This window comes from Salvelinus namaycush, chromosome 35, assembly GCF_016432855.1.
Source record: "Salvelinus namaycush isolate Seneca chromosome 35, SaNama_1.0, whole genome shotgun sequence".
NCBI lineage: Eukaryota > Metazoa > Chordata > Actinopteri > Salmoniformes > Salmonidae > Salvelinus > Salvelinus namaycush.
This window is the reverse complement of record NC_052341.1, coordinates 22,229,421-22,257,132: the sequence shown is the minus strand read 5'-3', so window position 1 is coordinate 22,257,132 and position 27,712 is coordinate 22,229,421. Positions and strand designations below refer to the sequence as shown.

Genomic DNA, 27,712 nt, shown 5'->3' with positions numbered 1-27,712 from the left:
CTGCAGAGATGGTTGTCCTTCTGGAAGATTCTCCCATCTCTACAAAGGAACTCTGGAGCTCTGTCAGAGTGAGCATTGGGTTCTTGGTCACCTCCCTGAATAAGGCCCTTCTCCCCCGATTGCTCAGTTTGGCCGAGCGTAAGTGTTTTGGCTAATATTACTCACAGGATATTTATATTACTCTGTAAAATGAAAATGAATAGCCTACCTAATGACACCCTTCCAACTGTATATCAGAATATCCTGCCTACACCCCATAATGTACCTACAAGCTTGCCTGATAGTGATGACATGCTGGTGTTGTGGCAATTTCTTGCAAAGGGACACTTGAAGTCAATCTTAACCTGTTTGGCGTGCAAGCCCGACGTCGGTACACTTATGACAACAGCCAGCTCAAAGTGCAGGGCGCGAAATTCAAAAGATATTTTTTTTAAATATTTAACTTTCACACATTAACAAGTCCAATACAGCATATGAAAGGTACACATCTTGTGAATCAAGCCAACATGTCCGATTTTTAAAATGTTTTACAGGGAAGACAAAATATGTAAATCTATTAGCTAACCACGTTAGCAAAAGACACCACTTATTTACTCCAACAGTTTTTTACTCCATCAGTAGCTATCACAAATTCGACCAAATAAAGATATAAATAGCCACTAACCAAGAAACAACTTCATCAGATGACAGTCTGATAACATATTTATTGTATAGCATATGTTTTGTTCGAAAAATGTGCATATTTCAGGTATAAATCATAGTTTACATTTCAGCTACAATCAGAAATTGCACCGAAAGCAGCCATAATATTTACAGACACCAACGTCAAATACCTAATTACTCATTATAAAACATTTCTGAAAAATACATAGTGTACAGCAATTGAAAGACAGGCATCTTGTGATTCCAGACAATATTTCTGATTTATTAAATGTTTTACAGCGAAAACAAAATGTAGCGTTATATTAGCGTAGCCACAATAGCCAGAAACACTTGGGCGCCCACGACCAGTTCACATGCACGACAGATATTAGAAATAGCATCATAAAATGTTTCTTACTTTTGGTGATCTTCCGTCAGAATGTTGGACAAGGTGTCCTTTGTCCAGAACAGTCGTTGTTTTGATCTGGAACGGCAAATATCCCTCTTCATTTAGCATGGGCACTTGCCAAGTGGCACGGATCACTCCAACGTCAACAAAGTCAGAGAACGGAACACGGCAAAACTCCCGAAAAAATTTCAATAATCTGATTAAACTATATTGAAAAAACATACATTACGATGATATGGTCACATGTATCAAATAAAATCCGAGCCGGAGATAGTTGTCGTCCATAACGGCAGCTAAACAGAAGGCAAATCCATGTCCCCTTTCGCGCGCTCCAGAAACAGGAAATGGACGGTCACGTCATACAAAGACCTTTAATTCCACCTCAGACCAAGATAAACACGAAATTTCTTCTCTCACCGCCTCTTGACAACCAGGGGAAGGTGTATGAAGTGTACGTAGACTCTTACGTATCATGCCCATGTATAGGCAGGAAGTTGAACAGAGCATCGATTTCTGACATTCCACTTCCTGGTCAGGAAATGTGCTGCAGAATGAGTTCTGTTTCACTCAGAGAAATAATTCAAACGGTTTTAGAAACTAGAGAGTGTTTTCTATCCAATAGTAATAATAATATGCATATTGTACGAGCAAGAATTGAGTACGAGGCCGTTTGAAATGGGCACGATTTAACTGGCTACTCAATACTGCCCCTTGCAGCCATAAGAAGTTAAATGAATCATTGTTTGTCAGCGCACTGGAGAGTTTCCAACCAACTCAATGCACCATAGTACACATGTCAATCTGGAGCACTCCCACTCCCAGTCCCAGCAATTGTCTGTGTATAGCCGTATATAAGACAAGTTATATTTGCACGATATAGCATAATTAATTAATCATTAGCATTTTGTTTCATTCATGTGACTGAGCAATACTGTTTCATAACATGTGACAGACCAACCCCTCACGAGGCTTCTCCTCTCTAAGCAGAGACCTTGAAACTGAGATATCGTTAGTTTGTCCTCAAAACCCGGTCGTTCGTTCTCAAAACACGGTCTGGGCATACTGCCAAATTCCAACTACTGATAGGTGATTTGTACAGTCAGCCACTTGCATGAACACAGAAATTGTCACGAATCCCGCTTCCTGAGTCTGGGTTTGCCTGTGTGTCTGTCCTGGAGTGTGTTAGGTGTCCTGGAACGCACCCTGTCTGGTTGCCGGGCGAATTAGCTCATTGGGAGATTGATTTCACCCGCACCTGTTTCCCGTCAGTAATCTGCACACCTGTCCTGATCATCATCTCTACCCTTCAAAAGCTCTGACCTGACTTCCATTCCCTGCCGGATCGTTAGCCATGAACAGTATGTTGTGCCTGAGTACCAGACTCCAGTTGGATAGAATTTGTTTTGTTGTTTTCATTTACGTATTGCTTGCCTTGAACTTACCTCTGTTTGTTTTGTCTTCAGTTACTCACCTGGATCATTCACTCCATTCCCGCCTGGTTGACAGAGGATTCTGCTACTACATTGGATTCACCTATTTCCTCTCATCTACTCACCACCGCTGCCCGCTACGCCATCTGGATATATCTACCTTTTCACATTTCACTGTAAATAAATACTCACCTTCTTCCTACGCTCCTTGTCCTGGTCTGCTTCTGGGTTCGATCTTGAAAGATCGTGACAGAAATTGGTTTATAAATATACCAGGAGGTTCCTAACTCCTGTGTTAGGGTGTAACTTGGCCATCAAAGTAAGGCCTTATGATATAAAACTCAGCAAAAAAAGAAACGTCCCTTTTTTCAGGACCCTGTCGTTCAAAGATAATTCAGAAAAATCCAAATAACTTCACAGATCTTCATTGTAAAGGGTTTAAACACTGTTTCCCATGCTTGTTCAATGAACCATAAACAATTAATGAACATGCACCTGTGGAACGGTCGTTAGGACACTAACAACTTACAGACGGTAGGATATTAAGATCACAGTTATGAAAACTGTGATCTTACACTAAAGAGGCCTTTCTACTGACTCTGAAAAACACCAAAAGAAAGATGCCGAGGGTCCCTGCTCATCTGCGTGAACATGCCTTAGGCATGCTGCAAGGAGGCTTGAGGAATGCAGATGTGGTCAGGGCAATAAATTGCAATGTTGATCCAGCTGATCCTCCTCGCAGTGGCAGACCACGTGTAACATCACCTGCACAGGATCGGTACATCAGAACATAACACCTGCGGGACAGGTACAGGATGGCAACAACAACTGCCCGAGTTACACCAGGAACGCACAATCCCTCCATCAGTGCTCAGACTGTCCGCGAGAGGCTGGACTGACGGCTTGTAGGTCTGGTTGTAAGGCAGGTCCTCACCAGACATCACCGGCAAACAACGTTGCCTATGGGCACAAACCCACCGTCGCAGGACCAGAAAAGACTGGCAAAAAGTGCTCTTCACTGACGAGTCGCGGTTCTGTCTCACCAGGGGTGATGGTCGAATTCGCATTTATCGTCGAAGGAATGAACATTACACCGAGGCCTGTACTCTGGAGCGGGATCGATTTGGAGGTGGAGGGTCTGTCCACAATTTGAGAGAAATAAGCTTTTTGTGCGTATGGAACATTTCTGGGATCTTTTATTTCAACTCATAAAACATGGGACCAAATACAGACTGGTTTCTTATCGGATCACCCTGGAGTGGATGCTGAGGGGAGAACATCTAGGTCGAGGCCAACGACAGGTACTCCCAGCCTCTGTGGTGGCAGCAATTACATCCAACTACCCTGACCCCAACAGCAGCTACATTGGATTCCAGGAAGTTGAGGAGGCTCATAGCGTCTTATACGAATAACATTTTCAAGAAATACATTGTGTATTTAAAAAAAAAAGTTAAATCATTTTATGTTATTATTAAACAACAATTACACAGTTACTATGCCATTCACAGTGTCACTCAGCATTAGTTAGACCAGGTATTTACAAACATGTTCCTGGAGAGCAACCAACCGTCTTGTAGGTTCACACTCCAACAGCTGAGCTTGATTAGGGTCGGATTAAAAACCTATAGGACCGTGGCGTTATGTAAAACACAGGGAAGATCCCAATTGCATACTCTTCGTGTCCTCTCTCTTTCTCAAAACACATTGGATGAGAAGCTGACTGAGTACTCCATGTGCTGGCTCACACCTGGGAGGCAGCACGGTTCCAAAACTTCACCCGGGGCAAAACATAACTTCCCGGATGCCCGGGCCAGATTCATTGAATCCCCTCATTGAATAGAACGGGTGTTCCCATTCAAGACAATGATGGTATAATTGGTGGACTGCCGGCCATTGCGAGAGTACCCATTGTAGCCTAGCCGGAAGTAAAAGCGTAAAGTAAAATCAGGAAGTGTACCCATCAATCTGTGCTGTGATTTGTTGATTCAACCCAACTGACATTACAAAAAAATACATTCCATTGCATGAGTCACATCAGGTAGCATCATTTGAATGAACATTCTACATTACCATGGAAATTATTGCATCACGCACAGCAAGCGGTACCGATGCGCCAAGTCTGGAACCAACAGGACCCTGAACAGCTTCAACCCCCAAGCCAGAAGACTGCTAACTAGTTAACAAAATAGCTACCCAGACTATCTGCATTGCTCTTTTTGCACCAACTTTTTTTGACCAATCACATACGCTGCTATTACTGTTTATTATCTGTCACCTTATTCTTAGTTATATGTACATATCTACCTCAATTACCTCATACCCCTGCACATCGACTCAGTACTGGTACCCCGTGTATATAGCCAAGTTAGCATTACTTATTGTGTATTTATTATTACTTTTATTAAAACGTGTTATTACTTTTCTATTATTTCTCTATTTTCTCATTCTGCATTGTTGGGACAGGCCCGTAAGTAAGCATTTCACTGTAGTTCTCCACCTGTTGATTACAAAGCAAGTGACAAATAAAATTGTATTTGATGACACCACCAGGCAGCCATTGCAAGAGTACCAATGAGCTGACCAGTCAAATTGCCAGGGTTAGAGGTTCTAAGCCTGTTCTACTCATTCTGATTTCTATGCCCATGAGTTTACCTGAATGAATACACCCCCGAGGTGGATAATGGTGCTGTTCCAGGTGGTCTATATAGGAGTCACACTGCACAAAGCTACCAATGATTGCATATCATGTTATTGATGGCATTCCACAACATCAGACTGCCATCAATAGGCTAACTAAAGTTAGTTGCAAAGTTAGGCTGAAAAGTTTTGCCACTAGCTCCTCCTTGTTTGGTTTTTCAACTGGGGCAATGTTTGGAAGGTAGGTCTGGTGTGTCAACTTTGAAGTCTGGGTCTTTGTTATCTTCCAACCGCTTGACAGCCTGCTGGATCAATCGGGTTCTAAAGTTGAATGTCTCCTCTTCAGACATGCTTCTGTACCCAGTCCTTGGCCTGTTTGGAATACTCCACACGGCTTCTCGGATCTCCTGAAAGATGTGTAACAGAATAAAAAAACAAAAATGTGTCCTAATTAGTCTTTCCTTGCATCCTCCTGAAAATGTTTTGTAGGAGGTATGAGTGGAGGAAAATTGGTTCCCCTCTTTGAAAAGGATACAAAGCTAGAAGATGTGAGAAATTGAACAAAGATAAAAATCCAAGACAGTATGATTCATTGTCCTATCCTCATGTATTTTCCACCACCCCTCTCCTTCTTCCATTCCCTCCCAGGCAGGTATAAACAGAAAAAGTGATTGGTGATGTTAACTGGTATAAAACAGTCAGTCATGTCAATGAGCTGAGCTGATATTCCAAATGTTTTCATTTAAATAATGTAAAGGTTGGGCTAGTTTGATGTCATTACAACTCATGCACAAGCTAGGGCCAGAGCCATATATTTATTTATAGACAGTGCATTCAGAAAGTATTCAGAGCCCTTGACTTTTTCACATTTTGTTACGTTACAGCCTTATTTTAAAATGGATTAAATAAACACACAATACCCCATAATGACAAAGTGAAAACAGGTTTAGAAATTTTTGCACATACATAAAACGTAAAAAAACATATTTACATAAGTATTCAGACCCTTTGCTATGAGACTCAAAATTGAGCTCCGGTGCATCCTGTTTCCATTGATCATCCTTGAGATGTTTCTACAACTTGACTGGAGTCCACCTGTGGTAAATTCAATTGATTGGACATGATTTGGAAAGGCACACACCTGTCTATATAAGGTCCCACAGTTGACAGTGCATGTCAGAGCAAAAACCAAGCAATGAGGTCGAACGAATTGTCTGTCGAGCTCCGAGACAGGATTGTATCGAGGCACAGATCTGGGGAAGGGTACGAAACATTTTCTGCAGCATTGAAGGTCCCCAAAAACACAGTTGCCTCCATCATTCTTAAATGGAAGAAGTTTGAAACCACCAAGACTTCCTAGAGTTGGACGCCCGGACAGACTGAGCAATCGGGGGAGAAGGGCCATGGTCAGGGAGGTGACCAAGAACTCAATGGTCACTCTGACACAGCTCCAGATATCCTCTGAGGGAGAACCTTCCAGAAGAACAACCATCTCTGCAGCCCTACACCAATCAGGCCTTTATGGTAGAGTGGCCAGACGGAAGCCACTCCTCAGTAAAAGGCACATGACAGCCCACTTGGAGTTTGCCAAAGGCACATAAAGGACTCTCAGACCATGAAAAACAAGATTCTCTGGTCTGATGAAACCAAGATTGAACTCTTTGGCCCAAATGCCAAGCGTCACATCTGGAGGAAACCAGGCACCATCCCTATGGTGAAGCATGGAGCTGGCAGCATCATGCTGTGGGGATGTTTTTCAGCGGCAGGGACTGGGAGACTAGTCAGGATCGAGGGAAAGATGAACTGAGTAAAGTACAGAGAGATACTTGATGAAAACCAGCTCCAGAGTGCTCAGGACCTCAGACTTGGGTGAAGGTTCACCTTCCAAACAGGACAACGACCGAAAGAACACATCCAAGAAAATGCAGGAGTGGCTTTGGCCCGCCTGTCCGGCGCTGCCAGAGTCGCCCGCCTGTCCGGCGCTGCCAGAGCCGCCCGTCAGTCCAGAGGCGCCAGAGCCGCCCGTCAGTCCAGAGGCGCCACTCACTCCAGACTCGACCATCAGTCCAGTGGCGTCCTCTAGTCCGGGGTCGGTGGTGAGGGTTCCCGCTCCAGAGGCATTACTAAAGTGGGCCGAGCCAGAAGTGGAGCGGGGTCCACGTCCCTCACCAGAACCGCCACCGCGGAGTAATGCCCACCCAGACCCTCCCCTATAGGTTCAGGTTTTGCGGCCGGAGTCCGCACCTTTGGGGGGGGGGGGTTTCTATGCTTTATATGCTTTATATGTTTCTATTTTTTGTTTGGTCAGGGTGTGATGTGGGTGGGCATTCTATGTTTGTATGTCTAGGTTTTGTATTTCTATGTTTTTGCCGGGTATGGTTCTTAAGCAGGGACAGCTGTTTTTCGTTGTCTCTGATTGAGAACCATACTTAGGTACCCTGTTTTCCCACTGTTTAGTTGTGGGTGGTTATTTTCTGTTTAGTGTTGGTTGCACCTTACAGAACTGTTTTGGCTATTGTTTTTGTTATTTTGTATTTAGTGTTCAGTGTCAATAAACAACATGAACACGTACCACGCTGCGCTTTGGTCCTCACCTTCTTCCTCCGATGAATGCCGTGACACAAACAGCAAACAATACAAGTAATGAACAGCAAAAATCATGTTAAATCATGTTAAAATGTTAATAAACTATTATTTTGTCACATTATCAGCGTACAGTAGCAATGCGCACAAAACAGTAGGCTATGCATGAATGTCCGTTCCATAATGCAATTAGCGGGAAAAGCGAGCGGTTTCATGTGACAGATTAAAATATCGGTTAGAAATTTAGAAAGAGGAGATCTTATAGGCTACTTTGAAGCAAGGTAAGACATGCCTCATAATATATATTAAAATGTTATGGTTTCAAACAATGAAGTATGTTTTCAAAATGCATATCCTACTGCCCACAGCTCCTTGCAAAGTGGTGTGTGATGTGCTGACGAAGCCTGCATTCTGTTGACGTTTGAGATGCTATAGAAGCAGCTCTCACGGTGTCTGACCGATTTTCCGCTCAAACGCTCTGTATGTATATACTGTATAGGTGTGATAAACAAGATACATAACGAATATACTGTAGCCTACACACGGTCAATTTAATTCCAGTAAATTATTTAAATTAACCTATAGAGAGTTAAGCATGACCAGTAAAATATATTTATATCGACTGGTATTACTATCAATGAATAAGCTAAAAAGCATTGTTTTGCAATGGTTTTGCAATTTTCTTCTTCTCCTGGACAATTGGCAGGTGCCAATTTGATTTATCAGCTTTTCTATATTTTTATAAGCCAAAAGTTAACGGAAACCCTGGTACAGAGTGACCTTGGATGGGGTTTCTCTTTAGACAGACAGTGATTCAAACAGCCATCCAGCTCTATCCATCCCATTGCTGCATATTGAGAATGCCAGTCAAACAGAGCCAAGCGATGTGATCTCTGTGTGCTCGGGTCAGATACAGTCATGACTAGGGCAGTTACGGTGACCGTATTAACGCCACACCGGAGGTCACAAGTCATGACGGCAGTCAAATTCCACGTCACCATTTAGTCACGGTAATCAGGCTTCTCCAAGCTCTGATAATGCTAATGGTCATTAGTAGCCTACCAAACTCCCTCTAATTACTCTGACAACAGTGCAAATGTCATCGAAAATATAAACACTTCATGAGAGCCCGTGAGCTGATGTTGCGCATCCTTTCTATAGGCTATGCATTTGCGTGACAAAACTGAGTGATGGCCTCTATTAAAACGAGGAGGATCCCATCAACTTTCTATAGGTTAGGCCTACTGTCACACCCTGATCTGTTTCACCTGTCCTTGTGATTGTCTCCACCCCCCTCCAGGTGTCGCCCATCTTCCCCATTATCCCCTGTGTATTTATACCTGTGTTCTCTGTTTGTCCGTTGCCAGTTCGTCTTGTCTTGTCAACTAGCGTTTTTCTCAGCTCCTGCTTTTCCCCAGTCTCTCTTTTTCTCGCCCTCCTGGTTTTGACGCTTGCCTGTCCGGACACTGAGCCCGCCTGCCTGACCACTCTGCCTGCCCCTGACCCTGACCCTGCCTGCCGTCCTGTACCTTTGCCCCTACTCTGGATTACCGAACTCTGCCTGACCTGAGCCTGCCTGCCGTCCTATACCTTTGCCCCACCACTCTGGATTATCGACCCCTGCCTGCCTTGACCTGTCGTTTGCCTGCCCCTGTTGCTGTAATAAACATTGTTACTTCAACACAGTTTGCATTTGGGTCTTACCCGAAACGTAATACCTCCTTTATTTATTTCTCAACTTTCCTAATATTAAGCACATTGCTTCTCTTTAAAAACAGGAGAATAGCCTACCTGGCTGACATGAAAATGAACCACAGAAAAGTGTCCTCCATTCGCATTTAACTGCATAGATGACATGTATTTTATCCCGCTGCTCGTTTCAAAACAGGTGCATGATAATTGTCCATTCAAATCAAAGCAAATTTCACACATATATTATTTAGTATATGTAAAGACAGGATTAAATCAAGAATAGTGTGATGTGTAACGATATCAGCCTATCACTTGTAAATGATATATTATCACTTGTGAATGATGTACAGCTTAAGGCAAACAGCGCATGCTTTTTTGTTGCGACTTTATCAAATCATAGTCGCACACCTCATGTAGCCTAGCCCAAAGGCCCATATGTTTTGATAAGGTTTGTAACACAACTAAAGTGGCCATATAACATCTTAAAATGCAGCATATTAATCCGCTTTACAACGGGTGTAGAGCCTAACTGGCATGCATAAGCAGCGCGTGAGTTTCAAGTTTGGGGAAGATAATTTTCACCATAACAATGCACCTTTTATAATAAAAGCATTACATGCATAATCGCATTTGTGGTCACTTTTGAGAATGGTGTTTTCCTGCTAATGGAACATATGCGCTTATAGCCTACTGCCGTGTGCACACTGCTGCACTTATAATATGAATCAATATCCTAATAGTTTAGCAACATTTAAAGCTAAACGTTGTCATCTGTTGTGTCAGGCTCATTGCTTAAAACAGTTTTTTTGATGCTAGTGGTTGTATTAATTTGGGATCTATTGCATCCCACAACTGTCCCAGACTAAGTTTGGAATATTTATTTCTAGCACAGAAATTAATAGGTTCATTTTTGTAATATAGGGGATAGCAGATTGACATAGCAAAAGTACTAGCCTGTTCGTTAGGCCTACTCATCTTGTTGGCTGACAAAAAGTAAACGTGGACAGTTCTTACAATATCTTCAATATGTGCCTAGGAATTGGATAAGGACGCTCGCAGTTGCGTCCCCGATGTGTCTGTCTTCACTTGTAGCCTGTGAGAAAGATCCGATCACGTGACAGAGCCATGTGAGTGAGAGGTGCTTCGGCACGCAGCCAGGTGAAGGGAATTATAATTATTATATTCAGCCAAGAGCACAACGGCCACTGGCCACAAAAGGCATGGATTTTTTTAAGGGGCATTATGGCCACACAAAAGGAATGAAGCCAGGCATTCAAGGCATTATCAAGTGCTTGTCAAATTGTGAATGAGAGACTGATGAAGTGTGTACAACCTGCTCAAAAAAACAAAGCAGAGATCATGCCTTTCATGCAACTTTCATCATTTGTCACATCATGCCGCCTTAGAATGTATTCAAAATCAAATCATATAGCCCAACATTTGATCACAACATAGTTACATAAATAACTCTAAATTAAGCATGTAGGAGTACCTGTTTATTTGTTAACTGCTTAACACAGAATAACCACATGTGCACACTCCCTCAAATAATTTGGAGAAAATATCCTTTCTATTTTATTCAGCTATGTTCAATTGTATTCTTCATACTATAAAATAATATAAAATAATGCCATGGCATTCTAAGCAAATCTTGTCTGCTAAATGAACTAGTGTAGCCCACAGCCATATGGCATAGCCAGATCAGGGCCTAACTGTCACACCCTGACCTTAGAGATCCTTTTTATGTCTCTATTTTGGTTGGTCAGGGCGTGAGTTGGGGTGGGCATTCTATGTTTTGTTTTGTGTGTTGTATTTCTATGTGTTTGGCCTGGTATGGTTCCCAATCAGAGGCAGCTGTCAATCGTCTCTGATTGAGAACCATACTTAGGTAGCCTGTTCCCACCTGTGTTTGCGGGCAGTTGTTTTCTGTTTTGTGTATTGCACCTTGCAGAACTGTTCGTTTGTCGTTTTGTTGTTTTTTGTTCAAGTATTCGTATTTATTAAAAGTATTATGAATACTTACCACGCTGCACCTTGGTCTTCTCCTTCTCCCGACAACAGCCGTTACACTAACATAAGGACAACTCAGAGTATGCTGTTCTGTTCTTCTGAAATAGACTACATTTTCTTCATATCATGTTTCTTTAGACCTGTCTAAAATAAATAATGGATTTATTGTGATAGTGTGAGCGAGATTACATGGATTTATGAGACTTTTTAAAATGTAGATGTTCCAAAGGTCTGTATCAGTGGCTTGTAGGCTATGCGTGAAAGCCAGGAGATGCTAAATGTGTTTATGTTAATTAACCAGTCCCTCCAGGATTGAGCCATTTTTTTTGTGATTTCTGCGGCCAAAAATGCTTGATTTTGCGGCAGCTTTTCTGAAATTCTGCGTTACATTTTGTAATGTTCTTTTCACGTTAATTTCATATAAAGCAATAAAAAGTAATCTGTGCTCAGTTTTAGGACGATTTTAGGCAGAATAGATCATACAAAAACTATTTGAAACATCTAAAGTGCTCAATTTTGTTTATTTTCCTGAACAAACAGCTCTGTCATAATCCACTCACACATACCTCTCCATCAGGCTTGGGGCTTGCTATCAACACGAGATGCACCTTCCATTTCCACTCACACACTCTCTCTAAAAAAATATATATATATTCATAGCTGATCAATCGCTTTCCATTTGAGGATCGATAACTATTTCGCATAAGTTGTCTTTAAAATACTTGTTTGTGATTTTTTTCTGAAATGGTTGCAAGGGAGATAAAAAACGGAAAACTTAAAAATAGTGTATTGTGGTGGATATTTGACCTTTATTTAACTAGGCAAGTCAGTTAAGAACAAATTCTTATTTTCAATGACAGCCTAGCGAAGACTGTGGCAAGCTCTGAAAGAATCAAGGTGAGTGGCGTTTTATTCAAACCTTTACTTCCGCTACCCTTGACTTTAGTAGGGTGGTCGGCACTCTGCTCTCCCAAGTCTGTCTTTGGAGAGCGCTGCTCAAAGCACTGAGTGGAATTTGTCAGCTTTGCCGTGTTAAACTCTATAAAACTTAATACGGATCACGAAAACACCATCTTTCTGGATTTTTTCCTAGGCTGTCATTGAAAATAAGGATTTGTTCTTAACTGACTTGCCTAGTTAAATAAAGGTAAAATATCAACCACAATACACTATTTTTAAGTTTTCCGTTTTTTATCTCCCTTGCGACCCTTTCAGAAAAAAAATCACAATCAAGTATTTTGAAGTGGGTGCCTTGTTCAGGGTCAGAACGACAGATTTGTACCTTGCCAGCTCGGGGAGTCAAACTTGCAACCTTTCAGTTACTAGTCCAACGCTCTAACCACTAGGCTACCCTGCCGCCAGATAAGTACTTTTAAAACAGTATTACCATTTTTTAAAATCCAGAAAGATGGTGCTTTCGTGATCCGTATGAAGTTTTACAGAGTTTAACACGGCAAAGCTGACAAATTCTACTCAGTGCTTTGAGCAGCGCTCTCCAAAGACAGACTTGGGAGAGCAGAGTGCCGACCACCCTACTAAAGCCAAGGGTAGCGGAGTAAAGGTTTGAATAAAACACCACTCACCTTGATTCTTTCAGCGCTTGCCACAGTCTTCGCTGCTACCACTTCAGTCATGGTGATCTGCCGCTGCTGTGGGAACTGTTCTGACATTCTCATATGCTTTGCTGATTCGAAGTTACTGTTTATCGACTTTCTCTTGTTTCCAAAAACATTTGGAAATTGTTTCGCACATTATTTTTGTTGGCAAATGAGATTGATTTCTATGCATTGTACTGCCTGTCAGCCATCAACAATCACCCATCATCTTCGCACGTAAAAACGCTGACAGGCCAGGGGGAAAAAAACTTTGTTGACCTGTGGTTGGATTGGACCATTTTCCACGGTAACAGTGCAGTAATTGGTCAAAATTAGGAACCCGCTTTCGATTGGACCCTTTTATGCGCTAAAAGTGCGGGGATTCATCAACATTGTGAGCTCTCGCATAATATGAACTGATTGGTTGATTTTGCATTGAATTATGCGATCGCAGAATCCTGGAGGGACTGATTACCGTGAGACCGGCAGCTATTTGCTTGACAATCACTGGCTGACAAAATTTCATGACCGCTACAGCCCTAGGACTCATGACCAAATTATTGGCACGATTGATAAAGATGAGCAAAAAAGACTATATCAAATAAATAATACAAATACTGAAAAATGAAAAAATTGTGAACTTAAATTGTTTTATACTAATACAATGGCTCAGAGAAAAATATTTTGTTTGAGAAGTAAAACATTATCTCAAAAAGATGGGAGTCAAAACTATTGTCACCCCCGTTTGTACCCTCCCCTTGCAAGGATAATGGCACTGAGCCTTTTTCTAAAATGTTTTATGTGATTGGAGAACACATTGGGAGGGATCTTAGACCATTCCTCCAAACAAAATCTTTCTAGGTCCTCAATATCCTTCGTCTGAGCTTATGGACTGCTCTTTCCAAATCATACCACAGGTTTTCAATGGGGTTCAGGTCTGGGGACTGAGATGGCCATTGCAAAATGTTGATTTTGAAGGGTCAATTAACCATTCCTTTGTCAATTTTAGATGTGTGCTTGTGATTATTGTCTCGGAAGAGGCAAGTAGGTTTTTGGCTAAAATGTCATGGTACTGGGGGATGGTACATGGTTCATGATGCCGTTGACCTTAACAAGTGCCCAGGAACAATGGAAGCAAAATAGCCCCATAACATCAAAGGTGTGAGGTTCTTTTCTACATATGCATCCTTCTTTCAACGCCAAACCCACCACTGGTGGCCAAAGAGCTTTATTTTCATGTCATCTTACCATAGCACTGATCCAATACAAGTGTCAATGTTGTTTAGCAAACTCCAGGGGTTTACATTTGTTGGATGACATGAAAATAGAGCTCTTTGGCCACGTACACCAGTGGATAGAGCTCTTTGGCCACGCACACCAGTGGATAGAGCTCTTTGGCCACGCACACCAGTGGATAGAGCTCTTTGGCCACGCACACCAGTGGATAGAGCTCTTTGGCCACGCACACCAGTGGATAGAGCTCTTTGGCCACGCACACCAGTGGATAGAGCTCTTTGGCCACGCACACCAGTGGATAGAGCTCTTTGGCCACGCACACCAGTGGATAGAGCTCTTTGGCCACGCACACCAGTGGATAGAGCTCTTTGGCCACGCACACCATTGAATTGAAGAGGGCAGTTCATAAGAGAGATGCAGACAAAGGATATCAAGGATCTGGAAACATTCTGCATGAAGGACTGGTCTTAAATCCCTCCAAATGTGTTCTCCTATCTCATAAAACATTTTAGAAATAGGCTCATGTAACCGGCGTGAAATGGCTAGCTAGTTCGCAGGGTGCGCGCTAATAGCGTGTCAATCGGTGATGTCACTCACTCTGAGACCTTGAAGTAGTTGTTCCACTTGCTCTGCAAGGGCCACGGCTTTTGTGGAGCGATAGGTAACGATGCTTCGTGGGGGTCAGTTGTTGATGTGTGCAGAGGGTCCCTGGTTCGAGCCCAGGTTGGGGCGAGGAGAGGGATGGAAGCTATACTGTTACACTCAGTGCCGTTATCCTCGCAAGGGGAGGGTGCCGGAGTATTGAACACCGGGGTGCCAATCATTTTGAAAAGATGACTTGTTAAACAAAATCTCTTTCTCTGAGCAATTGTATTCGTATACATTTTTGGAGCATACAATATAGCTCAGTGTTTGTATTATTTCTTTTATAACGTTTTTTTGCTCATCTTTAGCAAGGGTGCCAATCATTTTGGTTGCGACTGGAGATCAAACTGGAGACAGAACCTGAAGACAGTCACAGGTTTCTTTATCTACATAGCCCAACCACAGGCTCAGGATCACGTTTAATAGTTTCTACCTAGCCGTATATACTGTACGACTCCAATGGACTGTTTTGACCCACAAGCCCCGAGTTCATCTAACCACCTGTCCTCTGTACTTATAGAAGTATCAAATGGAATAGTAGTAGCTTTTTAAATCACATGTCAAATTTGCAGACATTCCTCAATCTCTTACATTGGTTTCTGTCCAGCGCCTGAAAAAGTTGGAAGTTGGATGTGGGTATAGTATTTTTCCTTTCTCATTGATTATACCTGCTGTGCTGTAGGAGGTTAACTAACTAACTGACTCACTAGATTCAACCTGGCTGTGAGGCTGCTGGGGAAATAAGCATCAAAGATGTGTCAGATCCATAGACTGACTGGAGCCTAATTATCTCAAAACCCCTGTAGAGATGAAGAGGAACTGGTAGGCTCCACATACACACCCGGCGGGAGGATTCTGTTATTTGTGGCAGTGAGAGTGTAGGTCACAGACCAGAGGTTACAAATGAGCAGAGAGAGAGAGCGAAGGAAAGATGGAGAGAGAAAGAGCGGGGGAGAGAGGCCAAATGGACACATTACTGTCATTATTTGAGGTAATGAATCTGGTTTTGATGTGACTGAGCGTGTATGAGTGTGAGTGTGTGGAACCCCCCTGGTTTCTGCAAAACATCAAGTGGGACACAAAGTTTGAGTTGACATATAAATACTCTCCTAGATGTATGCCCATTGGTTGAAAGAAAGGAAAGTGATTATTGCACTTGTTAATCAGCAAGCATGGTGGAATTTCCTTAGAGTGCCATGGCATTGGCTGAAGTTAAAGTTAAATCATTACCATAGATACCTGCTACGTTGACGAGGTAACATTATAATCATTACCAAATAAATGCCTGCTACGCTAATGAGCTAACATTATAAATGCTACCCTATAAATACCGGCTATGCTGTTGCGGTAACGTTACTACCTTATACCTGCTATGCTGATGAGTGAGATAGGAAGCGATGTGAATTATATGTTCGTCCACAAGATTAATAAAAAGTGAAGAGCCAGTTAGACCAGCCTTCCTAATCGAAATTTGTAAACTACATTACACTCATTGAATGTCCTCTCGTGTGTGTGTGTGTGTGTGTGTGTGTGTGTGTGTGTGTGTGTGTGTGTGTGTGTGTGTGTGTGTGTGTGTGTGTGTGTGTGTGTGTGTGTGTGTGTGTGTGGTTGACTGCACAGACTGACTCAACTAGGGTACAGACAGACAGGTAGGAGCTGGCAACCTTCCCCCTTCAACAGAGGAGGAGAGACAGAGAGAGATACACTAGAAAGGAGGGGGAGGAGGGGTAGCTACAACGTGAGAGTATCACTCTCAAAAGAGCATATCTGAGGATTGGCTCCACATGCAGGAGTCTCGCGCAGCTGTAATTGCCCGCGGCTATATTATCGGAAATCCGGATAACTGGAGGAGGATCTGAGGAGAAGTCGCCAAATATTGTGTTGAACGTTGGGGTTAAGTGCGTCTCCCATTCCCGTTTGCCATTATGGGAGGGATAGATCGACAGCGGAGGGTATCCCTGGCTCTTACCTTGAACTTCCTCGCGCTGATTCTAGCCGTGTCTGCGTTGACTACCAGCTACTGGTGCGAGGGGACACGGAAAGTTGCAAAACCTTTCTGTACCGGACCGGTCACCACGAAACAGTCGTTCTGTATCAGGTTCAACAGCTCGAACATTAACGACAGCAGACTGGTCCAGTACATCTGGGAGTCCGGCGAGGACAAGTACATTATGAGGAAGTTCCACACCGGGATCTGGTTTTCGTGCGAGGAGAACGTCAATATGACAGGTAAGAGAGAGATGGTGCTTTCACGACAATTGGAAACTCGGGGAAAAAACAAGGTCAAATCATAACGTTAGTGATCTTCACTTCCGGACGGAGTTTCCAACTTGGAATTCCGAGTTGGATGACCGGTCAAAAAAAAAATCCAATTGGATCTTGTTTTTTTCCCCAAGTTCCCAGTTGTCTTGAATCAGGTAAGAGAAGCTACGAGAATATAACTTTTTCGCACACCGCGATGTGACGCGCCTGCACGCATGTATAGACATGAAGGAAATAGACTAGTTTTTAAATGGAAGGTTATAATTGGGTTCTCAGAATCATGGACTATGCAAATGTGTAGGCTATGCCTATGTATTTGTTATTGTCTTTCGGGAGAAATTAAATGTCCATAGTTGTTATGTGAGCTGTATTAGGTAATATGATTTTCATTTTACTGTTTACTTTAATATAGTTGAAATCTGAAATTCAAACAATAATAACGTTTTGTTAAATAGCTGAGGGATAGGGTTGGGGAAATTTAACCACTCTCAAATTCATAGACAGAGCTATGGAAGCAAGGGCTTCATGATATCCACGATATCAACAACATGTTTCGAGGATGTTTGTTTACATTTAAATTACAAACGTTGGAGTAAATAAAATCTGTTTATAATTTGGGTTCTGATGGGGTACGACAGTTGAACTAAACTCATGAGGCATGTTTAAATTATATTTTTTCAAGAATCAATGGTTAGGCCTATATATCATTCATTAAGAAAAATAATAATAATTAAACAATCGCAGCTTGGTTAATTGATGTCCGACACTGTGACATAGTTGCGTGCATTGCATGTGAAGGGTATTTGGAGCTATTGATAAATCTACAGTGTCCTCTGAAATTACCCGTTCCTTCAAAAATATTGGATAGCCTAAGTGAAAGATTACATTCAACGAGAGCAAGAATGTCAAGCGTGAGAAATTGCATCGACAGTTGTAACAATAGACCGAACAATATACCTATTTTAGAACGGATAGTTGTTGCTGACCGGTCATCGGATTTTTAAAAAGTTATTTAACCTTTACTAGGCAAGTCAGTTAAGAACAAAATCGTATTTACAATGACCGCCTACACCGGCCAAACCCGGACGACGCTGGGCCAATTGTGCGCCGACCTATGGGACTCCCAATCACGGCCAGTTGTGTTGCCTCGAATCGAACCAGGGTGTCTGTAGTGACAGACAGTGACATTATGGCAGAAATACTGATAAATTCTGAACAGAATGGATAAAATAGCCTACTGATTTTTACCGTCTCGTAATTATGCCATGAAATAGTCTGCACGACAGTGTGAGAAAAGGACGGAAATTCAATATGTTTGGTGTAAATCTTGTGTCACTGGGGTGGCCAACACTCGTCTCGAAGAGCTGCTGGGTATGCTACGAATGCAGGCTTTTTCACACCCGAAAAACGTCCTGCAGAGTAGTAGATTCAGGTGTGTTTCAACAGGGATGGTGCAAAAGACTGCACGGGTTTAGCCACCTTAGAAATATGATGACTGAGTGTTTGACTGTATTGTTTTTGATTTTGTGGGATATTCTATTTCAGGTGAAATCTGCAGAAGTTTCATTTATGTCACACCCTCACATGAAAGAGGTAGGTTTTGTGTATTAACGTGTTATTACATTGTAATTGATGTGTTATTAACACAATTTGCTATACATCTGTGAATGGCTAAATTTATGTTTTATTTTGATCAAGATTCCAGTCATCTCTTATGTCAGGAAGTGCAAGTGCAACTCAAAGGGTGAAAATTGAACCCAGTCCCTTAATAATCATGGAGTAGGTTCACATGCAGGGCTCAACTGAGATTGAAGTTATCCTGAAGGATTATTTGGATGTGTCAATTGAAAAGTGCAAACCTAACAGTATTTAAGAAGAGTAGAAACACTGCGTTGTCCTGGGGAGCTCCTGGGATTGCAGGCTTTTGTTCCTGCCCAGCATTAACACACCTGATTCTGCTAATCTAGGTCCTGAGAAGCAGTTGATCAGTATCATCTGGTGTGTTTTCCATGCTGTAGTCACTCATTCAAATCCAGCAGAGTATGGACTTCTATAGGTCTTCAAAGAGGATGGATAGAAAGAGAGAGGATGAATAGATAGCGTCTCACTCTGCCAATCAGACATCCATCCTTCATTCTTTTCACCTCCTCCGTGTTGGCACACTAATTCACTACACACAAACACACACAAACATACAACCTGTCAGTGCCTAATTCAGTACGACATGAAAGACTGTTGAATAGCTTCCTAACAGGACAAGATCAGACACACGCACTGGCTGGAATTAAATCTTCCTGTGACACTGACAGAATGAAAGAATGAGAATGACAGACACCCAAAACTGATTGTGGTTTGGTTGTAACTTCACCTGTTCTATTTAACTGTTCAATCTGAGAGATGTGATTAAACATGTCCAATTGTGAACTCAATTGAGTCCTATGTCACTGCCTCTGCCTCTGTGCCCAAAATGGGCATCATTATGACTTACTTCCATAGGGCCCTTGTTGGTTTTATGATTTGATTTCATCCAATAAGTCCATACCTTTCTGTGTGCTTTTGTGATGGGGGATATGTTGGTTAGGAAATTGAAGTTATTGAAATAGCTAAAGGGATACTCTCAGCTAGACGAACAAAAAAAACGAAATGTGAAAGAGACACATATGTGAGATTCATTTGCATAAATCACAGACTACCTTCATCTTTTTAATATGCATCTTGATCCTGCCGTGAAATTTAAATGAACACCTTTGATTAATCATTGAAATCCCATGACGACCCCAGGAAGAGTAGCTACTGCTTTTGCAGTGGCTGATGGGGATCCTAATAAATACCAATACCATTGAAGAATTTGGTCGGAACAAGTAAAAATGATTGCTCGATCACTAAGAGAGAAGAATAAATTAAATTATTAACCGAGTTCTAGGCCTACTTTTAACTTAAAAATTGCAACTGTGGTTGGCAGCACTTAACATTCTACAGGTCTTATAGCAAAGTAGCTAACAGTGTTATAATCTATGTAATTACACTGTAATTGGTTAGTAATAACATGGATTTATTATAAGTTGCCCCTTATTAGTATATGACTACACAGTAATATAACTGTAGTAACAGCATAGTAACAGCATAGTAGTTACATAGGTATTGCTCAAATCAATCAAATCTAATGTTATTTGTCACATGCTTCATAAACAACAGGTGTAGACTAACCGTGAAATGCTTACATACGGGACCTTTTCACTTACGGATCCTTTTCCAACAATGCAGATTTAAATGATAAAACATTTTGATGACCTATTTAGCAGTCTTGTATAGCAGTCTCATGGCTTGGGGGTAGCTGTTCAGGGTCCTGTTTGTTCCATACTTGGTGCACTGTCACCGCTTGCTGTGAAGTAGCAGAGAAAACAATCTATGACTTGGGTGGCTGGAATCTTTGACAATTTTTTGGGCCTTCCTCTGACACTGCCTGGTAAGGAGGTCCTGGATGGCAGGGAGCTCGGGAGCTTCTGGGGTGGAAGAGGCGCTGTCGTGCCCTCTTCACAACTGTGTGGGTGTGTGTGGACCATGTTAATTCCTTAGTGATGTGGACAACGAGTAACTTGACGTTCTAGATCCGCTCCACTACAGCCCCATCGATGTGGGTGTGGTCGCCCCTTTGTTTCCTGTAGTCCACGATCAGCTCCTTTGTCTTGCTGACGTTGAGGGAGAGGTTGTTGTCCTGGCACTACACTGCAAGGGCTATGACCTCCTCCCTATAGGTTGCCTCATTGTTGTCGGTGATCAGTCCTACCACCGTCGTGTCGTCAACTAAATAATGGTATTGGAGTTATGCACGGCCATGCAGTCGTGGGTGAACAGGGAGTACAGGAGGGGACTAAACACACACCCCTGAGCGGCACCCGTGTTGGTGGTCAGCGTGGCGTATGTGTTCTTGCCATACTACCGCCTAGGCAGCCCGTCAGGAAGTGCAGGATCCAGTTGCAGAGGGAGGTGTTCAGTCCCAGGGTCTTGAGCTTGGAGGGGACTATGGTGTTGAATGCTGAGCTGTAGTCAATGAACAGAATTCTTACATAGGTATTCCTTTAGTCCAGGTGTGTGATGGCAGTGTAGAGTGCAATAGAGATTGTGTCATCTGTGCATTTGTTGGGGCAGTATGCGAATTGGAGTAAATCCAAGGTGTCTGGGATGATGGTGTTGATTGGCGTTCTTGGGCAGGGTGGTCTGCTTGAAACAAGTTGGTATTACGGACCAGGTCAGGGATAGGTTGAAATTGTCAGTGAATGCTCTGGTCAGCACATGCTCTGAGTATGCGTCCTGGTATTCTGTCTGGCCCCGCAGCCTTACGAATGTTAACCTGTTTAAAGATCTTACTCACATCGGCTATGAAGAGCCAGATCACACAGTCGTCCGGAACAGCTGGTGCTCTCATGCATGGTTCAGTGTTGCTTGCCTCGAAGCAAGCATAGAAGGCATTTAGCTCGTCTGGTAGGCTTGTGTCACTGTACCAATGTTACTATCGTTTAACTATTTTGTTACTACTGTGTAGTTACATAGTAATAGGGGCAACTTAATGTAAAGTTTTACCCTCCGTGGTCATATCAAGGACCATTCACCCACCATCCATAGCTCATATCAAGGACCATTCACCCACCATCCATAGCCCATATCAAGGACCATTCACCCACCATCCATAGCCCAGGCAGCGAGTGTAGGTCAAGTGGTGTGTGTGTGTGTGTGTGTGTGTGTGTGTGTGTGTGTGTGTGTGTGTGTGTGTGTGTGTGTGTGTGTGTGTGTGTGTGTGTGTGTGTGTGTGTGTGTGTGTGTGTGTGTGTGGTGTGCGGCGTGTGTGTCTGTCTTAGAGACAGATGCATCTTCTCTGTGACAGTGAAGGTTAATGATATGGGTGATGGGGTCACTTGTCCAACTCCCTCACCTAACCTCCCCCACCCTCTTGCAATCCCCTCCCCCACTCCCAACCCCTCCCTTCTCTCTCTCTCTCTCTCTCCCTGTAGGAGTGCTGTGGCTGTGTATCGTTTCAGAATGTGTGTATATTCTCCTTCTGGCCACCGGAGGCATCCTCATGTCCATAGAGGCGTGTCACTTAGGAAACGTCATCGACGGCCTCAAACTCAACGCCTTCGCTGCCATATTCACTGTCCTGTCAGGTAACAGCATACTTTACATGCTTTTTTTTGTTTGCATGCGTGCATGTGCTTCCTGCTATTGAGTCAGTCCCTTTTCTCCTCTCCTCACTGTTTTTGGTTAGGGTTAGAACAATGGTTAGTTTGTTAGTTTGTGTCTCAACCTTTTGTTCCTGACTGGGACAATAGAACCCCTGCAGATCAACACAGTCTTCACACTGGCAGCCTTAGGCAGCTAAAACAGCTCACTGCTATCTATGGGGCTGCAGACTGGGCTACTCTTCCTATGAGGCTGTTTCCACCCAAGGAGCATTTGTCTTTTTCAGACGGCTGGTCTAGTTTTGTCTGGATTAGTGTTGATCTGGTCCTAGTGGATGGATGTTGGTTATTAGAGGAGCACTTGCCTTCTGCAGACACAAGACTTCAGTGTTCTGTTGGATAAGTGATGGTCTAGAGTAGACTCTGGAACCATGGAGCTGGTTTGCCGGCTCCTGGTCTATGCTCAAACACTCAACAATCCAGGAGTAGGCTTAATCTGGATCCGGGAAACCAGACGATAATGTCTGAGTGGATGTTAGCTATCCTATCTGTCATCCAAACCTCAGTCTTGCATCCAAGTCATTTGCGGTCGTTTGGTTTGCAGAAAAGGACCAAGAGTGAATAATGAAATGGCAGGAAACTCTTTATTTTATGTCCCCTTTTAATGGAATGGATGACCAAGCCACCTCAAATCAACCACTGATTTAACAGACATAAAAAAAACACTATTAAATTGTTCGCCAAAAAAAAAACAGTCTCATCTCAGGGGAGTTATCCTGTCCTGCTTAGAAACAACAAATGTAATCAATAAAAGGGTTTTACTGTTGTTCCTGTTTTTAATGTGTTGATATAGTTTATAGAGAGGCTTACACAGTTTACCTAGCTCAGCATCTTGTTGTAATGATTTCCAGAAGAACGCTAGAGGCCAGACCAAACCATTATTCAACTTTTTTTATAATGGGGGTGTATGGAGAAGGAAAGGGGGATACCTAGTCAGTTGTACAATTGAATGCATCTTCCGCATTTAGCCCGACCCCTCTGAACCAGAGAGGTGCGGGGGGCTGCCTTAATCGACATCATCGGCGCCCGGGGAACAGTGGGTTAACTGTCTGCCTCAACAGATTTTGACCTTGTTAGCTCAGAGATTCGATCCAGCAACCTTTCGGTTATTGACCTATTGCTCCTTCGGGCCAGGCTAGACTGGGAGAGAGGGAGCATGGAGGGAGAGAGAGGGGGTGGGGGGGTGAAAGGAGATAGAGGGAGGGGGGTATGGAGGGGGAGGGAGAGTGTGGAGAGAGAGAAAGAGAGAGGTCTTTGTCTTAGCACAAACAGCCCATATGGGTGATTAACTTTATACTTTACCATTACCAAGAAGAGAACAATTACTCCAAAATTTCAGCTTGGTTCACCCACCACTCTGGGAAATAAGCCTAGCTTAGTTTTAGGGGGAAAATATAAAGTTGTGTACTAGTAGAGGTGCTGCCTGAAGGAAGTTCTGAGTGTGATTGACGGAAGACACAGTACGTTTACATGCACACTAATAATTAGATATTGAACGGATTGTGGCAGTAGGCCTAGTATGCAATAGTAATGTAAACACTTCCCAGCTAGCACATTTGGTTCCTTGGAAGTTGTGAGAACAGATGTTTTTGATTTCACATTGGCTGTGGGAACAAAGGCATAAGTTTCCTGACCGGTAAAACTGAACTTTTTTTTAAACGTTCTGAGAACAAAAGTGAAAATTTCAATATGACTTTTAAAAACAATGCTAGCTATTTTGGGTAAACTTTTTTAATCATGCTAACACATTTATTTTTTACGGTGACGCAGCGTCAGTGAGATTCAAACCTATGATCTTCTGTTCTCTATCCATGGAATTAATACACCAGAGACAGTGACAGAGAGAGAGAGAGAGAGACCCCAGGACGCACATTCCCTGGAGACCCATGGAGGGAGACAGTGGGTAATCCCAGGGAGAAGGATCACTCCAGCCCTGTGCCCCGGATATATTCTCCATGCCATTGGGGTCGACTGAGTGGGTGGATATCTGGAAAGAATCTTGATCTCTTGATTGGGTGATTGAGCTGTGCTTGGGAGAAAGAGATAACGATTGGCAGAGAGGTGGTTGCCAGCTCATTTCCCGCCAGATTTTTCCCATCGGACCCAGGATTCAAACTGGCAACCCTTTGGTTGCTGGCTCGCCTCTCTAACTGTTAGGCTACCTGCCACCGTTTATTGGCAATGATTGGCAGAGAGGGAAAGAGACTGGAGGTTTTGGCAGAGAGAGGGAAAGAGACTGGAGGTTTTGGCAGAGAGAGGGAAAGAGAGCAGAATTACAATTGTATGCAGCATGACTCCAAATTAGCCAACGGGCCAGTTAAGTGGTCATTCTGCCAATCCCATACACTGGCACAACTCTTCTCTGCTTAACCAAGTGCTCTAATCCAGTGGTTTCTAACTCTCGTCTAGGAGAGCTGCTACAGGGGCAGTAAGGTTTTGTTCCAGCCCAGCACTAACACACATGATTCAACTATCAACTCATCATCAAGGACTTTAGGACTAGGATTAGTGTAGCTGAATCTGGTGTGTTTGTGCTGGGATGGAAGAAATGTCTGCACATCCAGTAGCGCTCAAGGATTTACGGTAGGTTCCATTATAGCTCAACATTGTCTCCCTGTGGTGAAAAATGGAACTTCACACACTTCTCTATAATGCTCTATTCTACAGCGCTGGACTAGTTTACAGTTTTCCCAATCGTGTTGAAGATATTTTGGGATCTGTGCTCAAACGTATCTATAGCAAAACAGCAATGATCAAATGCTTAAATACATTTACATCACTTCCGATAATATTCTTGCCTTTTTACCTTGCTTGCAGATCTTAGACCATCTTTTGCTAAACTTTAAATACAAATGTCATCAGTGAATACAGTGTTCACCGAATATTTACACATTGTTTTCATCAGAAGAGAAATGTGTGCAGCTGTCTTCACTATTTCCGGCAATCAGTAAATACTACTACACACAATTCTAAATCACCACATCAGTTTCATTCATTTAAATATTGCAGACATGCAGATATTCCGAGAATAGAAGTAACTTTGGGTTACTCCTAAGTCGTCATCTCCAATTTTGTGACCTTCCATTTTAGAGCTTTGCTTTGGTGTGGATTGAGGCCTATACTGTACATTCAGTTATGTTCCTCCATTCGTATTCACCTTTCCTTATTTCTATTGTGGATTGTGTTTCTGTGTGCCAATGAAAAGTCTACAAAACTTTGAGGAAACCAGCCTATGTATTGCATACATGAATTTGGATTGTGGTGATACAGATGAACGAATCCTGCACACAGTGTGCTTTTTATTTATTTTGATCAGGAATAATATTTGATTTGATCTGTATTAAATTGTTTGGTGAAATATGCATAACAGGAGAGTAATTGCCCATAATTCTGCACCATTGGATAGATGTACTCCCAATTTTGATCATCATGATTTAGTGACTGCAAAGAATATGTATTGATCTACTGGAACGTTCTGTTTTGTCTGCTTGGACTCAAGAGACAAGTATGGTTGCGGTAATCTTTTTGCAGACAGTCGTGTCCTTTTTATGAACATATTAGCAATTTTACGTTATAATATAGTTTCGATGAATGTATTTATGTTTTGAGAAGGCAACTCCATTTTGAAAACGCATGAATAGAGCTCTTGTGTCTTGTGGACTCTGTTTTGAAAATCGACAACATTGCTCCAAGAAATGCATGTCCGTGATTGGGATGTTTTTTTTACTTGACTTTCCAGGTCTACTCGGCATGGTGGCCCACATGATGTTCACTACAGCCTTCCAGCTGACAGTCAGTGTGGGGCCAGAGGACTGGAAGCCTCAGACATGGGACTACAGCTGGTCATACATGTAAGCACACACACACACACACAGAGAAAGGTCTTTAAATCACTTGAAAAAATGTCATTTGGAGTTTTCTTTAATTTAATCTCCCTCTCTACCAGTACACTTCTACACACCTGCCAATAAAGATGTGGCTTTGACATGTAAAAGTTTGTCTGTTCATCTCCTTATTATTATTATTATTATCTCTCTCTCTCTCTCTCTCTCTCTCTCTCTCTCTCTCTCTCTCTCTCTCTCTCTCTCTCTCTCTCTCTCTCTCTCTAGCCTGGCGTGGAGCTCGTTCACAGCTTGCATGGCCTCCTCGGTCACCATCATCAACCGCTACACCAAGACCATCCTGGAGTTCAAACACAAGCGCAGAAACATCGAGAAGAACCTGAAGATCAAGCAGAAGCTTCTGGAGCTGGACTCTGGACCAGGGGTTGGGGTGGGACAAGTTGGACATGTGGAACAGGTGTGGGACATGTACATCAGCTCAGTACCCAGCTCAGGCTGCACAGCAGAGGAATTGCTGGACTTGTCCAGTAATGGAAGGAAGCTGTCCAATGCTTCAGTGTTTCTGGACCTGAATGACCTGCCGGATCCACAAAGAGAGGAGTACTGCTGAGGAGGGAACTAGGGGACTGATCAAGGCACGCACAAGTACGCATATACACACACAAAAAAAAAAAAAAACACATAGAAACAAATGACTTTCGTCATGAATTGCCACCCAATTTACAAACCAAATAGCATTAGCAACTGTGACTTCATGTTAGAGGAAATCCAACTCCAAGTTTCCCTGATGTTCCAAGCTGAGGTAGAGATCGGTTAAGGATGAGAGAAATGGATAGCAGAGGATGCAGTAATAAATGGTAGAAATGGAAAGGCAGAGACGAGAAATGGATAGAGGAGAGATGGATAAAGGATGATTTCAGGAAAAAAAATATATAAATGTGTGTATATATATATATATATATATATACATCAGTGCCTTCAGAAAGTATTCATACCCCTTGACTTTTTGTGTTACAGCCGGAATACATTTTTTTCAACCATCTACACACAATACCCCATAATGACAAAGTGAAAACATGCATTAAGAAATGTTTACAAATGTATTGAAAATGAAATACAGAAATATCTCATTTACGTAAGTATTTATACCCCTGATCCTATTTTGTAGGATCACCTTTGGCAGCGATTACAGCTGTGAGTCTTTCTGAGTAGGTCTCTAAGAGCTTTCAATATCTGGATTGGGAAAAATGTGCCAATTATTATTTTTTAAATTCTTCAAGCTCTGTCAAATTGGTTGTTGATCATTGCTATACAACCATTTTCATGTCTTGCCATAGAGTTTCAAGTAGATTTAAGTCAGAACTGTAACTCGGCCACTCAGGAACATTCACTGTGCTCTTGGTAAGCAACTCCAGTGTAGATTTGGCCTTGTGTTTAGGTTATTGTCTTGCTGAAAGGTGAATTAATCTCCCAGTATCTGGAGGAAAGCAGA

At 42.6% G+C, this 27,712-nt stretch overlaps 1 protein-coding gene across 1 annotated transcript; it reads left to right on the top strand.

Annotated features, from left to right (window-relative positions):
- The first annotated feature begins 16,804 nt into the window (after positions 1 to 16,804).
- LOC120029637 (germ cell-specific gene 1-like protein) lies at positions 16,805 to 26,830 on the top strand. The gene is made up of 5 exons (XM_038974925.1): positions 16,805 to 17,108; positions 18,687 to 18,734; positions 22,151 to 22,303; positions 26,118 to 26,229; positions 26,488 to 26,830. The coding sequence occupies exons 1-5, from the start codon at positions 16,805 to 16,807 to the stop codon at positions 26,828 to 26,830; spliced, it is 960 nt and encodes a 319-aa protein (XP_038830853.1).
- Positions 26,831 to 27,712: the final 882 nt, after the last annotated feature.

Excerpts from the sequence above, each read along its gene's own strand:
- LOC120029637 (XM_038974925.1), top strand. The coding sequence starts at position 16,805 with ATGGGAGGGATAGATCGACAGCGGAGGGTATCCCTGGCTCTTACCTTG. Across the intron at positions 22,304-26,117 it reads CATATTCACTGTCCTGTCAG|GTCTACTCGGCATGGTGGCC; the intron begins GTAACAGCATAC and ends TTGACTTTCCAG. Across the intron at positions 26,230-26,487 it reads GACTACAGCTGGTCATACAT|CCTGGCGTGGAGCTCGTTCA; the intron begins GTAAGCACACAC and ends CTCTCTCTCTAG.